Source organism: Leucopleurus acutus (assembly GCF_964270905.1).
Source record: "Leucopleurus acutus genome assembly, chromosome: X".
Lineage (NCBI taxonomy): Eukaryota > Metazoa > Chordata > Mammalia > Artiodactyla > Delphinidae > Leucopleurus > Leucopleurus acutus.
The window spans coordinates 31,757,116-31,773,130 of NC_139148.1; the positions used below are offsets into that span (position 1 = coordinate 31,757,116).

Here is a 16,015-nt window from a genome sequence, read left to right on the forward strand (position 1 = left end):
AATGTTCATTTATTTACCTTTTAACAAAAGCATACTGAGTACTATTATATATCTGGTAATGCAATAGGTATTATGAACACAAAGCTAAATAACATATACCATCTTCCTCCCTCTAAATACTTGTGCATGATTAATGCTGACATAATTGATTTTCAACCTATACATATTTAATCGAATTAAAATGCATTTTAATATACATTTTCTTAGATATACCTGTAAAACGTGAATTTGAATATGAAATTCAATTTGAATCTGAAGCTGTGAAGGCTAATTTGGAATCCTGTGTGGCTTTATATTACATTAAAAAATCTTATAAAAGGCTGAAAGGATAACATTGGTCTTCAGTCTGATATTTGCATCAAAGAAACCACTGAGGTAAACCTGCTTTCACCCCTATTTTCTTTCTTTTTTTTCTTTCTTTTTTTGCAGTACGCGGGCCTCTCACTGTTGCATCCTCTCCCGTTGCGGAGCACAGGCTCCAGATGCGCAGGCTCAGCGGCCATGGCTCACGGGCCCAGCCGCTCCGCGGCATGTGGGATCTTCCCGGACCGGGGCACGAATCCGTGTCCCCTGCATTGGCAGGCGGACTCTCAACCACTGTGCCACCAGGGAAGCCTGTACATGACTCTTTTTGAATTACGGTTTTCAAAGAGTATATGCCCAGTAGCGGGATTGCTGGGTCGTATGGTAGTTCTATTTTTAGTTTTTTAAGGAATCTCCATACTGTTCTCCATAGTGGTTGTATCAATTTACATTCTGATCAACAGTGAAAGAGGGTTCCTTTTTCTCCACACCCTCTCCAGCATTTATTGTTTGTAGATTTTTTGATGATGGCCATTCTGACTGGTGTGAGGTGATACCTCATTATAGCTTTGATTTGCATTTCTCTAATGACTAGTGATGTTGAGCATCCTTTCATGTGTTTGCTGTCAATCTGTATATCTTCTTTGGAGAAATGTCTGTTGAGGTCTTCTGCACATTTTTGGATTCAGTTGTCTCTGTTTTTGATATTGAGCTGCATGAGCTGCTTGTAAATTTTGGAGATTAATCCTTTGTCAGTTGCTTAATTGGCAAATCATTTCTCCCATTCTGAGGGTTGTCTTTTCGTCTTGTTTATGGTTTCCTTTGCTGTGCAAAAGCTTTTAAGTTTCATTAGGTCGTATTTGTTTATTTGTATTTCCATTTCTCTAGGAAGTGGGTCAAAAAGGATCTTGCTATGATTTATGTCATAGAGTGTTCTGCCTATGTTTTCCTCTAAGAGTTTGATAGTGTCTGGCCTTACATTTAGGACTTTACTCCATTTTGAGTTTATTTTTGTGTATGGTGTTAGGGAGTGTTCTAATTTCATTCCTTTACATGTAGCTGTCCAGCTTTTCCTAGCACCACTTATCAAAGAGACTGTCTTTTCTCCGTTGTATATTCTTGCCTCCTTTATCAAAAATAAGGTGACCATATGTGCGTGGGTTTATCTCTGGGCTTCCTATCCTGTTCCATTGATCTATATCTCTGTTTTGCTGCCACTACAATATTGTCTTGATTACTGTAGCTTTGTAGTATAGTCTGAAGACAGGGAGCCTGATTCCTTCCACTCCATTTTTCTTTCTCAAGATTTCTTCGGCTATTTGGAGTCTTTTGTGTTTTCATACAAATTGGGAAATTTTTTTGTTCTAGTTCTGTGAAAAATGCCATTGGTCGTTTGATAGGGATTGCATTGAATCTGTAGTATAGTCATTTCTACAATGTTGATTCTTCCAATCCAACAACATGGTATATCTCTCCATCTGTTCGCACCGTCTTTAATTTCTTTCATCAGTGTCTTATAATTTTCTGCATACAGGTCTTTTGTCTCCTTAGGTAGGTATGTTCCTAGGTATTTCATTCTTTTTGCTGCAATGGTAAATGGGAGTGTTTCCTTAACTTCTCTTTCAGATTTTTCATCATTAGTATATAGGAAAGCAAGAGATTTCTGTGCATTAATTTTGTATCCTGCTACTGTACCAAATTCATTGATTAGCTCTAGTAGTTTTCTGGTAGCATCTTTAGGATTCTCTATGTATAGTATCATGTCATCTACAAACAGTGACAGCTTTACTTCTTCTTTTCTGATTTGGATTCCTTTTATTTCCTTTTCTTCTCTGATGGCTGTGGCTAAAACTTCCAAAACTATGTTGAATAATAGTGGTGAGAGCGGACAACCTTGTCTTTTTCCTGATCTTAGAGGAAATGATTTCAGTTTTTCACCATTGAGAACGATGTTGGCTGTGGGTTTGTCGTATATGGCCTTTATTATATTGAGGTAAGTTCCCTCTATGCCTACTTTCTGGAAGGTTTTTATCATAAATGGGTGTTGAATTTTGTCGGAAACTTTTTCTGCATCTATTGAGATAACCATATGGCTTTATCCTTCAATTTGTTAATATGGTGTATCACATTGATTGATTTGCATATATTGAAGGATCCTTGTATTCCTGGGATAAACCTCACTTGATCATGGTGTATGATCCTTTTAATGTGCTGTTGGATTCTGTTTGCTAGTATTTTGTTGAGGATTTTTGCCTCTATGTTCATCAGTGATACTGGCCTGTAGTTTTCTTTCTTTGTGACATCTTTGTCTGGTTTTGGTATCAGGGTGATGGTGGCCTCGTAGAATGAGTTTGGGCGTGTTCCTCCCTCTGCTATATTTTGGAAGAGTTTGGAAAGGATAGGTGTTAGCTCTTCTCTAAATGTTTGACAGAATTCACCTGTGAAGCCATCTGTTCCTGGGTTTTTGTTTGTTGGAAAATTTTTAATCACAGTCTCAATTTCAGTGCTTGCGATTGGTCTGTTTATGTTTTCTGTTTCTTTCTGGTTCAGTCTTGGAAGGTTGTGCTTTTCTAAGAATGTGTCCATTTCTTCCAGGTTGTCCATTTTATTGGCATATAGTTGCTTGTCATAATCTCTCATGATCCTTTGTATCTCTGCAGTGTCAGTTGTTACTTCTCCCTTTTCATTTCTAATTCTATTGATTTGAGTCTTCTCCCTTTTTTTCCTGATGAGTCTAGCTAATGGTTTATCAATTGTGTGTATCTTCTCAAAGAACCAGCTTTTAGTTCTATTGATCTTTACTATTGTTTCCTTCATTCCTTTTTCATTTATTTCTGATCTGATCTTTATGATTTCTTTCTTTCTACTAACTTTGGGTTTTTTTTGTTCTTCCTTCTCTGATTGCTTTAGGTGTAAGGTTCGATTGTTTATTTGAGATGTTTCTTGTTTCCTGAGGTAGGATTGTATTGCTATAAACTTCCCTCTTAGAAGTGCTTTTGCTGCATCCCATAGGGTTGGGTCATTGTGTTTTCATTGTCATTTGCTTCTAGGTATTTTTTGATTTCCTCTTTGATTTCTTCAGTGATCTCTTGATAACTTAGTAATGTATTGTTTAGCCTCCACAATATGTAGTCTCATAGCACTGTGGTCCAAAAAGATACTTAGTATGATTTCAATTTTCTTAAATTTACTAAGGATTGATTTGTGACCCAAGATATGACCTATCCTAGAGAATGTTCCATGAGCACTTGAGAAAAATATGTATTCTGTTGTTTTTGCATGGAATGTCCTATAAATATGAATTAAGTCCATCTTGTTTAATGTATCATTTAAAGCTTGTGTTTCCTTATTTATTTTCATTTTGGATGATCTGTCCATTGGTGAAAGTGGGGTGTTAAAGTCCCCTACTATGGTTGTGTTTCTGTCGATTTCCCCTTTTACGGCTGTTATCATTTGCTTTATGTATTGAGGTACTCCTATGTTGGGTGCATAAATATTTACAATTGTTATATCTTCTTCTTGGATGGATCCCTTGATCATTATGTCTTGTCCTTCTTTGTCTCTTGTAATAGTGTTTATTTTAAAGTCAATTTTGTCTGATATGAGAATTGCTACCCCAGCTATCTTTTCATATCCATTTGCAAGGTATGTCTTTTTCCATCCCTTCATTTTCAGTCTGTATGTGTCCCTAGGTCTAAAGTGGTTCTCTTGTAGACAGCATATATATGGGTCTTGTTTTTGTATCCACTCAGCCAGTCTGTGTCTTTTGGTTGGAGCATTTAATCCATTTACATTTAAGGTAGTTATCGATATGTATGTTCCTATTACCATGTTCTTAATATTTTTGCATTTGTTACTGTAGGTCTTTTCCTTCTCTTGTGTATCCTGCTTAGGGAAGTTCCTTAACATTTGTTGTAAAGCTGGTTTGGTGGTGCTGAATTCTCTTAGCTTTTGCTTGTCTGTAAAGGTTTTAATTTTTCCATCGAATCTGAATGAGATCCACGCTGGGTAGAGTAACCTTGGTTGTAGGTTTTTCCCTTTCATCACTTTAAATATGTTTGCCACTCCCTTCTGTTTTGCAGAATTACTGCTGAAAGATCAGCTGTTAACCTTATGAGGATTCCCTTGTATGTTTTTTGTTGTTTATGCCTTACTGCTTTTAATATTTTTTCTTTGTGTTTAATTTTTGATAGTTTGATTAATATGTGTCTTGGAATGTTTCTCCTTGGATTTATCCTGTATGGGACTCTCTGTGCTTCCTGGACTTAATTGACTATTTCCTTTCCCATATTAGGGAAGTTTTCAACTATAATCTCTTCAAATATTTTCTCAGTCCCTTTCTTTTTCTGTTGTTTTGGGACCCCTATAATTGGAATGTTGGTGCATTTAATGTTGTCCCAGAGGTCTGTGAGACTATCCTCAATTATTTTCATTATTTTTTCTTTTTTCTGCTCTCCAGTAGTTATTACCACTCTTTTATCTTCCAGGTCACTTATCCATTCTTCTGCCTCAGTTATTCTGCTATTAATTCCTTGCAGAGAGTTTTTAATTTCATTTATTGTGTTGTTCATCATTGTTTGTTTGCTCTTTAGTTTTTCTAGGTCCTTGTTAAACGTTTCTTGTATTTTCTCTATTCTATTTCCAAGATTTTGGATCATCTTTACTATCATTACTCTGAATTCTTTTTCAGGTAGACTGCCTATTTCCTCTTCATTTGTTAGGTCTGGTGGGTTTTTGCCTTGCTACTTTATCTGCTGTATGTTTCTCTGTCTTCTCATTTTGATTAACTTACTGTGTTTGGGGTCTCCTTTTCACCACCTGTTTGTTTATAGTCCCTGTTGTTTTTGGTGTCTGCTCCCAGTCGGTAAGGGTGGTTCAGTGGGTTGTGTAGGCTTCCTGGTGGAGGGGACTGGTGCCTGTATTCTGGTGGATGAGGCTGGATCTTGTCTTTCTGGTGGGCAGGACCGCATATGGTGGTGTGTTTTGGGGTGTCTGTGACCGTATTATGATTTTAGGCAGCCTCTCTGTTAATGGATGGGCTTGTGTTCCTGTCTTGCTAGTTGTTTGGCATAGGGTGTCCAGCACTGTAGCTTGCTGGTCGTTGAGGGAAACTGGGTCTTAGCGTTGAGATGGAGATCTCTGGGAGAGTGTTCACCATTTGATATCACATGGAGCTAGGACATCTCTGGTGGACCAATGTCCTGAACTCGGGTCTCCCACCTCAGAGGCACAGGCCTGACACCCGGCCGGAGCACTAACACTCTGCCAGCCACATGGCTCAGAAGAAAAGGGAGAAAAAGAGACAGAAAGAAATAAAGGAAAAGATAAAGTTATTAAAATATTTTTTTATTATTAAAAATAAAAAAATTACAAAGTAATAAAAAAAAGGAAAAGAAAGAAAGAAGAGATCAACCAAACCAAAAAACAAATCCACCAATGATAACAAGTGCTAAAAACTATACTAAAAAAAAACAAACAAACAATAAACGACAGACAGAACCATTGGACAAATGGTAAAAGCAAAGCAATGCAAACAAAATGACACACGGAAGCCTACGCATACACACTCACAAAAAGAGAAAAAGGAGAAAATAAACCTATATATCTATATCTATATCTATATATATAAAAGGAAGAGAACAACCGAATCAATAAACAAATCTACCAATGATAATAAACTGTAAGTACTAAACTAAGATAAGCATAAGACTAGACAGAAATTAGATGCAGAAAGCAAACACCAAGTCTACAGTTGCTCCCAAAGTCCACCACCTCAATTTTGGGATGATTCATTGTCTATTCAGGTATTCCACAGATGCAGGGTACATGAAGTTGATTGTGGAGATTTAATCCGCTGCTCCTGAGGCTGCTGGTAGAAATTTCCCTTTCTCGTTTGCACAGCTCCTGGGGTTCAGCTTTGAATTTGGCCCCTCTTCTGCATGGAGATGGCCTGAGGGCGTCTGTTCCCTCTCCAGACAGGACAGGGTTAAAGTAGCAGCTGATTTGTTTTTCTCATCTGGCTTATTTCACTTAGCATAATGCCCTCCAGGTTCATCCATTTTGTCCCTAATGTCTCAAGACTTCCTTCTTTTTATGGCTAAATAATATTCCATTCTGTGCATATACCAGATTTCTTTATCCATTCAACTGTAGACAGACACTTAGATTATTTCCATATCTTAGCTTTTGTGACTAATGCTACAATAACATGGGAATGCAGATATATCTTTGAGATACTGATTTCATTTCCTTTAGATATACAATCCAGAAGTAGGATTGTTGGATCATATGGTAATTCAACTTTAGCTTTTTGAGGAAACTTCATACAGTTTTCCACAATGGCTGTACCAATTTTAAATCCCACCAACACTGTTCAGTAGTTTTCTTTTTTTCACATTCATGCCAGCACTTATTTTTTGACTCTTTGAACAGGTGTGAGGTGATGGCCCACTGTGGTTTCAATTTGCATTTCCCTGATGATCAGTGATGTTGAGCACCTTTTCATATACTTGTTGGCCATTTGTCTGTCTTCTTTAGAAAAATATCTATTGAGGTCCTGTGCCCATTTTTTAATAGGGTTATTTGTGGGTTTTCTTGCTATTGAGTTGTATGAGTTCCTTATGTATTTTAGATATTACCCCCCTATCAGATATATGGTATGCAAATATTTTCTCCCAGTCCAGAGGTTGCCTTTTCATTGGGTGATTTTTTTTCCTTTGCTGTGCAGAAAAATTTTAGTGTGATACAGTCCTACTTCTTTATTTTTGCTTTTGTTGCCAGTGCTTTTGATGTTATATCCAAAAAGTCATTTCTAAGACTAAGGTGAAGGATCTTTTCCCTTGTTTTCCTCTGAAATTTTTACTTTTGATTTATACAGGGTTTAGGTCTTATATCTTTAATCCATTTTGAGTTGATTTTTGTTAGTGGTATATGATAAGGGTCCAATTTTATTTTTTTGTATATTGTTATACCACTTTCCTAGCACCATTTATTAAAGAGACTATCCTTTCCCCATTGTGTATTTTCAACAACTTTGTCGAAGATAAGTTGACTGTATGTGTGTGCATTTATCCCCAGGCTCTCTGTTCTGTTCCATTGGTCTATATGTCTGTCTTTATTCCTGTATCATTCCATATTGATTACTGCAGATCTGTAATAAATTTTGAAGTTACTAAGTATGAGGCCTCTAGCTTTGTTTTTATTTCTCAAGATTGTTTTGGCCATTCAGAATCCTTTAAGATTGCATATGCATTTTACAATTTTTTTTTATTATTTCTTCAAAAAATGCCATAGGGATTTTGGTGGGGATTGCATTGAATCTGTAGATTGCTTTGGATAGTATGGACGTTTTAGCAATATTGATTCTTCCTGTCCATGAATATGGAGATATCTTTCCATTTATTTATGTCTTCTCTAATTTCTTTCATCCTTGTCTGTTAGTTTTCAATGTACAGATCTTAACATTCTTGGTTAAATCTATGTCTAAGTACAGTTGACCCTTGAACAATATGGGAGTTAGGGGTACTGACCTTCCAGCAGTCAACAGTCAGCCTTCCCTATATGTGACTCCACACCAACAGATTTGAACCAATCACAGATCGTGTAGTACTGTAGTATATGTATTTTTAAAAATTCATGTATAAGTGGACCTATGCAGTTCAAACTTGTGTTGTTCAGGGGTCAACTGTATTCTTTTTCATGCTATTTTAAATAGGATTTTTTTTTTCATTTCTTTTTTCAAATAGTTCATTGTTAGTATATAGTAATGCAACTGATTTTTGTATGTTGATTTTGTATCCTGCAACTTTACTGAATTCATTTATTAGTTATAACAGTTTTTCCTGGAATCATTCTACAAATAAAATCATGTCATCTGCTAACAGAGATAATGATCTCAGAGGAAAAGCTTTTGTTTTTTCAACACTGAGGATGATATTAGCTGTGGACTTTGCATATGGGCCTCTATTGTGTTGAACTAATTTTCTTCTATTCCTAGATTGTTGAGGGTTTTTGTTTTATCATAAAAGGGTGTTGAATTTTGTCAAATTTTTTTCTGCATGTCTTGAGATGATCATTTGTTTTTTATCCTTCATTCTGTTAAAGTGGTTTATCATATTAACTGATTTTCTTATGTGGAACCTTCCTTGCATCCTATGGCTAAATCCTATTTGGACATGGTGTATGATCCTATTAATGTGCCATTGAATTCAATTTGATAGCATTTGTTGAGGATTTTTTGCATCTATATTCATCAAGGGTATCGGCTGGTAGTTTTCTTTTTTTGTGGTGTCTTTCTGGCTTTGGCATCAGGATAAATTATACTTGGAAGTATTTGGAAGTATTCCCTCCTTTTCAATATTTTGGAAGAGTTTAAGATGGATTAATGTTAATTCTTCTTTAAATATTTGGTAGAATTCACCATCTGTTCCTGGGCTTTTCTTTGTTGGGACGATTTTGATTACTGATTCAATGTGCTTAATATTTATAGATCTGTTCAGATTTTCTGTTTATTCATGATTCTGTCTTGGTAGATTACATTTTGGGGGAATTTATTCATTTCTTCTAGGTTATACAATTTTTTGATATATAATTGTTAACAACAGTCTCTTATGATCATTTTTATTTCTGGGGCATCAATTGTAATGTGTCCTTTTTCATTTATGATTTTATATATTTGTCTTCTCTTTTTTTCTTAATTAGTCTAGGTAATTTTGTTGATTTTGTTCTTTTCAAAAAACAAACTCTTAGTTTCACTCTTAGTTGATTTTTTTCTATTGTCTCTTTTATTTATTTCTGCTCTACTCTTTATTATTTCCTTCTTTCTGCTAACTTTGGGTTGAGTTTTTCTTCTTTTTCTAGTTTCTTGAGGTATAGAGTTAGGTTGTTTATTTGAGTTCTTTCTTCCTTTTTTTTTTTTTAAATGTAGGCATTTATCACTATAAACTTCCCTCTTAGTACTACTTTTGCTGCATTCCACAAGCAATGTTGTGTTTTCATTTTCGTTTGTCTCAAGATATTTTCTAACATCTTTTTGACTTCTTCTTTGGTTCATTGGTAGTTCAAGATTTCATTGTTTTTTTTTAAATTAAAATTTGATTTTTTAATTTCCACATATTTGTGTATTTCCAATTTTCCTTCTGCTATTGATATCTAGTTTCATTCCACTGTGGTGGAAAAAGACAGCTGGTAGGATTTCAGTCTTCTTAAATTTGTTTAGACTTGATTTGTGACCTAACGTACAGTCTGTCCTTGAGAATGTTCCATGTGCCCCTGAGAGGAATGTAAATGCTGTTGCTGTTGAGTGGAATACTCTGCGTATATTTGTTAGAACCGTTTGTCTATAGCATTGTTCCTGTCTTCTTTTTTCTTATTGATCTTCTTTCTCGGTTTTCTATCCATTATTGGAAATGGGATTTTGAAATCTCCTATTATTATTCTATTGCTTTCTATTTCTCCTTTCATTTCTGTTAATCTTTGGTACATATATTTAGATACTCTGTTGTGGGGCATATGTATAGCTATAATATGTATAATCGTTATATCATTCTGTCAAGTTGATCTGATATAAGGTCCTTCTTTGTCTTCTCTGACAGTTTTTTATTAAGTCTGCTTTGCCTAATATAAGTAAGGCCATCCATGCTCTTTTGTTTACCATTTGCCATCTTTCTTCCCTTTAAAACTTTCAGCTTATGTGTATTTTTAAACCCAAAGTTAGTCTCTTATAGACAGCATATACTTGGATCTTGTTTTTTATCCTATCAGCTACTGTCTCTTTTGAGTGGGGAGTTTGATTTATATTTAAAGTAATTATTGATAGGGAAGGACTTAGCATTGTCATTTTGTTGTTTTCTGTATGTCTTATAGCTCTTTTGTCCATCTTTTCTTCTCTTGCTGTCTTCCTTTATGTTGTATTGATTTTTTTTTCTAGTAACATGCTTTGATTCCTTTCTCATTTTCTTTTGGGTATCTTCTGTAGGTGTTTTCTTTGTGGCTACCATAGGGCTTACATAAAACACCTCATAAGTTTAACAATCCATTTTAAGCTGATAACTTGACTTCAGTTGCATACAAAAATCTGTACACTTTGTTAGTGATGTACAAATTACATATTTTGTATTGTGTATCCATTAATATATTTTATAATTAGTTATTTTTATACTTTTGTTTTTTAACTTTTATGCCACAATTAAAAGTGATTTATGTACCACTGTTACACTATTGAGTTTTGTGTATATTTCTATATATTTACCTTTACCAGTGAGCTTTATACTTTCGAATGCTTTTGTGTGGCTGTTTGGCATCTTTTCATTTCAACTTGAAGGACTCCCTTTAGCATGCCTTGTAAGGCAGGTCTAATGGTGATTAGCTCCCTCAGCTTTTCTTTGTCAGGGAAAGTATCTACTTCATTTTTGAAGGATGGTTTTTCTGGTTATAGTGTTTCTGTTTAGCAGTTTGTTTTTTATCACTTTAAATATATCATCCCTCTCATTTCAGGCTTACAAGGTTTCTGCTGAGAAATCTGCTGAGAGTCTTACAAGGATTTCCTTGTATGTGATAAGTTATTTTTCTCTTGCTATTTCCAAATTCTCTTTCTGGCTTTGTTGACATTTTGATTATGCGTCTCATTGTGGAGTTATTTGGTTTCATCCTATTTAGAGCCTTTTGAACTTAATGAATCTGATGTCCATTTCCTTCCCCAGATTTGGGAAGTTTGGGGCCATTATTTCTTTAAATAAGCTTTCTGCCTCTATTTTTCTCTTTTTCTTTTGAGACTCATAATGTGTATATTGGTCCTCTTGATATTGTTGTGTAAGTCCCTTAGATTTTCTTCACTCTATTTTATTTATTTTTCTTTTTGCTCCTCTGACTGGATAATTTCACATGACTTTTCTTCAAATTCTCTGATTACTTTTGCTTGATCAAATCTGTTGAACCTCTAGTGAATTTTTCATTTCAGTGAATTGTTCAGCTACATTCCTCAGCTCCAAAATTTGTTTGGTCTTTTTTTATATTTTCTATCTCTTTGTTTAAATTCTCACTTCGTTCATGCATTGTTTTCCTGATATTGTTGAACATCTTCATGACAGTTATTTTGAATAATTTGTCAAGTAATTCCTGTACCTCCATTTCTTTATGGTGTGTTTCTGGAGACTTATTTTGTTTCTTTAACAGGGTAATTTTTTTCTGTTTCTTCATTTTCTTTTTAACTTTGTGTTGGTATCTACACATTTGAAAAAATAGCTACCTCTCCCATTCTTTACAGACTGGCTTTATACAGGGAAAGATCTTCACCAAGCAGTGCAACTAGAGACTCTGGGGGCCTCTCAGATCTTTTCTGTGAATATGTCTTTCTGATCTTGTGTATGAAGATTACTAATTAGAGGGGCTTGCCAGCTTCTATTTTCTCAGGAGTTTGTAATCTCTTGCTCCCTCTGGTGTCTGTCTTCTGTAGTGTGAGTACTCTGAAATAGCACACTGCCCAGATCTTTTTTTCAGCAGCCTCTAGGCATCTAGAGTTTGTCATGTTCTCTCAGTTCCATAAGACAAGCAAGACAGAAATCAGAACCTTAAGCAGCCCACTGAAAAGCCAGAAATTTGGATGCATGTTCCTCTCTTCTTTTTCTGCACTTATGGAGAGCCTTCTGAGCTATATCAGTTTCTGTCTACCATACCATGAGACCTCTGTAGAACCAGTACCCTGCCCAGCTCTTTTTTGTTCTCAGAAACTACCGTGCTTCTGGAGTGTGTCAGGTCTCATCAATACTTCAAGATAGGCAAGACGGAAGCCAGTCCCCCAGCAGCCCCACACCTCCAATATCCAGATGTTGGACGTCTGGTCCACTCTTCTCTTTTCTTCACCTGGGAGAAGTGAAACCTGAGAATTCCCTCCTAATCCTGTGGTACTGTGCTCAGGAGGGAGAGCTTGTGGTGACAGCATCCACAAATTTTCCTAATAGCTTCAGAGCAGCTGATTTTGCACTCACCTGGAGGGCAGAAGCCTCTTAACTGGTTTCAGAATTTCTCACAATGGAAATTGGCCTGCATATTTTTGAATCAGTGTCTCCATGGAACTGATCTGGGGCTTCCTATTCTGCCATCTTCCTGACATCACCCCTCTGGATATTCTGTTTTATACATCTCTTATTTATCGGATCATGCATCATTGCCTAGCACTGGTAATAAAATGTTTTAAAACGATAACAATCATAATGACTATATTAATATTAATTAGTCCTTGTCAGGTACTTTCCATGTGCCAAGAAAGATAATAATCTTTATGGGTATTATTAATTTAACAGAATGAAAACTGAGGTTCAAAAAGACTAAGCAAGTTGCCTGAAGTCATGCTCCCAGGTAGAGCTAAGATTCCAGTCTAAGCCATCTGTATCCATAGTCCACTTTCTCAGACCACCTACTATGATACTCAATACACATTTACTGAAAGGATCAGTGAGTCCCAACCTGAATCTCCCATCTGCTCTTCTATGTTTCACTGTTGGATCTTTTCTAGGAAACTGTTCTTTACCTTCTGCCTGTATCTCCCCTGTCAGTTTGGATTTTAAAATCCTCACAACCTCCCATGTACTGTGCCTCTCTCCTGCTTTCTTCTACCAAGAAGTTCCTCAAATTCTTTCACAGTCTTCATCTCAAATGTAATCTACCTTGACTTCAAGATGGTCACTTGAATCTTAAATGTCACTCAGTTCACTTCAGATCATAGCAGCTCATCTTCAGGCCCAAGAATCTTTAATGAACCTGTAAAGTACTTATGTCTTACTTAGCAAGTGGAAAACTGAAGGAGAGTGAGCAAATGTCACATTGGAATAATAGTAAAAACAAAGGCTTTATGATAGCTGCTGTGGTCAGGCATTTTAGATATTAATTTATTTAAAAATAATTGAATTTTCATTTGTTATTCAGTTATTATAGGGACAGCATTGTATTCTTTGTACACTATAAAAATAAAATGTGATTGAAAATGTCTTTAAGATTCCATTTTTGTCACCCTGCAAAGAATGACACTTTTCGGTAATTTAAAAAATGCCTCCTCACTATTATTCTGTAAGCATTCCATAAAGTAACAAGTATCAGACTCACAGCTGCATAACAGCATTAATGTTTAACTGTAGTCCTATGCAACAGGATATAAACCAAGCCCTACCCATCAAGTTCTCATAAAGAGAACAGGGTAATGATACACTTTTAAAGGTTGATATTATATTTTTGTTCCAGAAATCCGGAGCCATTCACGGCATACTTCCTACCTGGCAGTGATCCTGAGTTTTTTGTAAAACCTCAGGTTGGAGAACTTCTTCCTTTTGACACTGAAGGAACTCTAATCGTTGTGGGTTTTAAACCCAAAATGTACAGCAGGAAATACAAAGCAACATTAGCAATACAGGTGAGTTCTACAAAGGCAGTAGTCAAGAATGTTTGATGTCACAAAAGTCATTAAATGACTTTGGGAGAAAAGGTTTCACCCAATGATCACAGATAAAGAATAGCAACATTATCTTGTAAAAGTCAACATATTTCAACTGCTCTGTATTGTTTCAACTTCCTTTTGGTCAATAAAGAAATTTTAAATGTGAAGTATAGCCAAAAATATTGTTATCACCAGTGAAAATAGGAAATTATTTCTCTTCCATATTGAGGAATTGTGGAAGAGATAAATAATGACTGTAAAGTGATTTGTATAGTCACATATTATTTTCTGTAATAACCTATTCAAAGACTTTAGGTGATTTGCAATAGAGATTTTGAAACCTTTGATTAAGGGATAAGATGTTGTCAAAATGTTAAAGTCTAAAATGAAGAAAATTAAAAAGATAAATTTTATCTTGAATTGAAAAAAAAAAAAAACGATGTGAAATGGGCCATTAATGTAAAATAATGTTAAAGTGATCATTTTATTAAAAGTTAAGGTAAATACAATTCTGAAAATTTATCCAGTAAGCAACACTTCTCCATAAAATTTCCCACATATATGCCACTAGGAACATTTTGGCTAAAGATAACTTTCAAGTTATTTCTGAAAAGATGCCTATTGCCACTGTCTATTTTCAGTAGCACAGGCACAAGGGACTTGTAGTCTTGTTTTGAGACACAACTACTGATCCCAAAGTGTCTACTAGACTTCTGAATCAGACATTCATTAAGCAGCACCATTGGCAGAAAAATGTGTTGTTACTGTTTTAATGAATAGAGAAAAATGTTGGATATTGCTTGAGAAAATTATTTTTATTTTTCATCTTAGAGTCCTTACAACCCAGGTAATAAAAATATAAAGCCTCTGGAGACTTGCTGCACATAACCCACTCCTGTGTTAGTATTTGATTTTAAATGATCATGTTGATGTATTTCCTTCTTTTTTTTTTTTTTTACATCTTTATTGGAGTATAATTGCTTTACAATGGCGTCTCAGTTTCTGCTTTATAACAAAGTGAATCAGTCACACATATACATATGTTCCCATATCTCTTCTCTCTTGCGTCTCCCTCCCTCCCACCCTCCCTATCCCACCCCTCCAGGTGGTCACAAAGCACCGAGCTGATCTCCATGTGCTATGCGGCTGTTTCCCACTAGCTATCTATTTTACGTTTGGTAGTGTATATATGTCCATGCCACTCTCTCACTTTGTCACAGCTTACCCTTCCCCCTCCCCATATCCTGAAGTCCATTCTCTAGTAGGTCTGTGTCTTTATTCCCGTCTTACCCCTAGGTTCTTCATGACATGTTTTTTTTCTTAAATTCCATATATATGTGTTAGCATACGGTATTTGTCTTTCTCTTTCTGACTTACTTCACTCTGTATGACAGACTCTAGGTTCATCCACCTCACTACGAATAACTCAGTTTTGTTCCTTTAAGAAAAAGAAATCTTAACCTCTACTTTACACCATAACCAAAAATTAACTCCAGATAAATTGTGGACCTCAATGTGAAAAATAAAACAAACAATGCAATCGAAAAATAGGCAGAAGATCTAAATAGACATTTTCCCAAAGAAGGCATACAGATGGCCAACGACACATAGAGAGATGCCCAATATCATTAATTATTAGAGAAATGTAAATCAAAACCACAGTGAGATATCACCTCAAACCACTCACAATGGCCATCATCAAATGTCTGCAAATATTAAGTGCTGGAGGCGTTGTGAAGGAAAGGAAACCCTCATACACTGTTGGTGGAAATATAAATGTAAATTGGTGCAGCCACTATGGGGAACAATAGGGAGATTCCTTAAAAAACTAAAAAAAGAGTTTCCATATAAGTCAGTAATCCCACTCCTGCGCATATATCTGGAAAAGATGAAAACTCTAATTTGAAAAGATACATGCACCCCAATGTTCATAGTAGCACTAGTTACAATAGCCAAGACAAGGAAACAAGCCAAATGCCCATCTACAGATGATTGGCTTAAGAGTATGTGGTATACATATATAATGTGTATGTATGTATATATATATATATATGTGTATATATATATATAATGAAATACTACTCAGCCATAAAAAAGAATGAAACATTGCCATTTGCAGCAACACGGATGTTCCTAGAGAATATTTTACTTTGTGAAGTAAGTCAGAGAAAGACATACCACATGATATAACTTATATGTGAAATCTAAAAAATAGTACAAATGCATCTACATACAAAGCAGAAGTGGACAGATACAAACTACTATACATAAAACATAAGCAACAAG

At 35.4% G+C, this 16,015-nt stretch overlaps 1 protein-coding gene across 1 annotated transcript in view; it reads left to right on the top strand.

Annotated features, from left to right (window-relative positions):
• CFAP47 (cilia and flagella associated protein 47) overlaps positions 1–14,617 on the top strand; it is a gene marked incomplete at both ends in the record, with an annotated part of 506,613 nt that extends 491,996 nt beyond the window's left edge. Inside the window, 4 exon segments of the mRNA XM_082864365.1 lie at positions 208–311; positions 317–375; positions 13,537–13,705; positions 14,561–14,617. Coding sequence (XP_082720491.1) covers positions 208–311; positions 317–375; positions 13,537–13,705; positions 14,561–14,617 — 389 coding nt within the window.
• Positions 14,618–16,015: the final 1,398 nt, after the last annotated feature.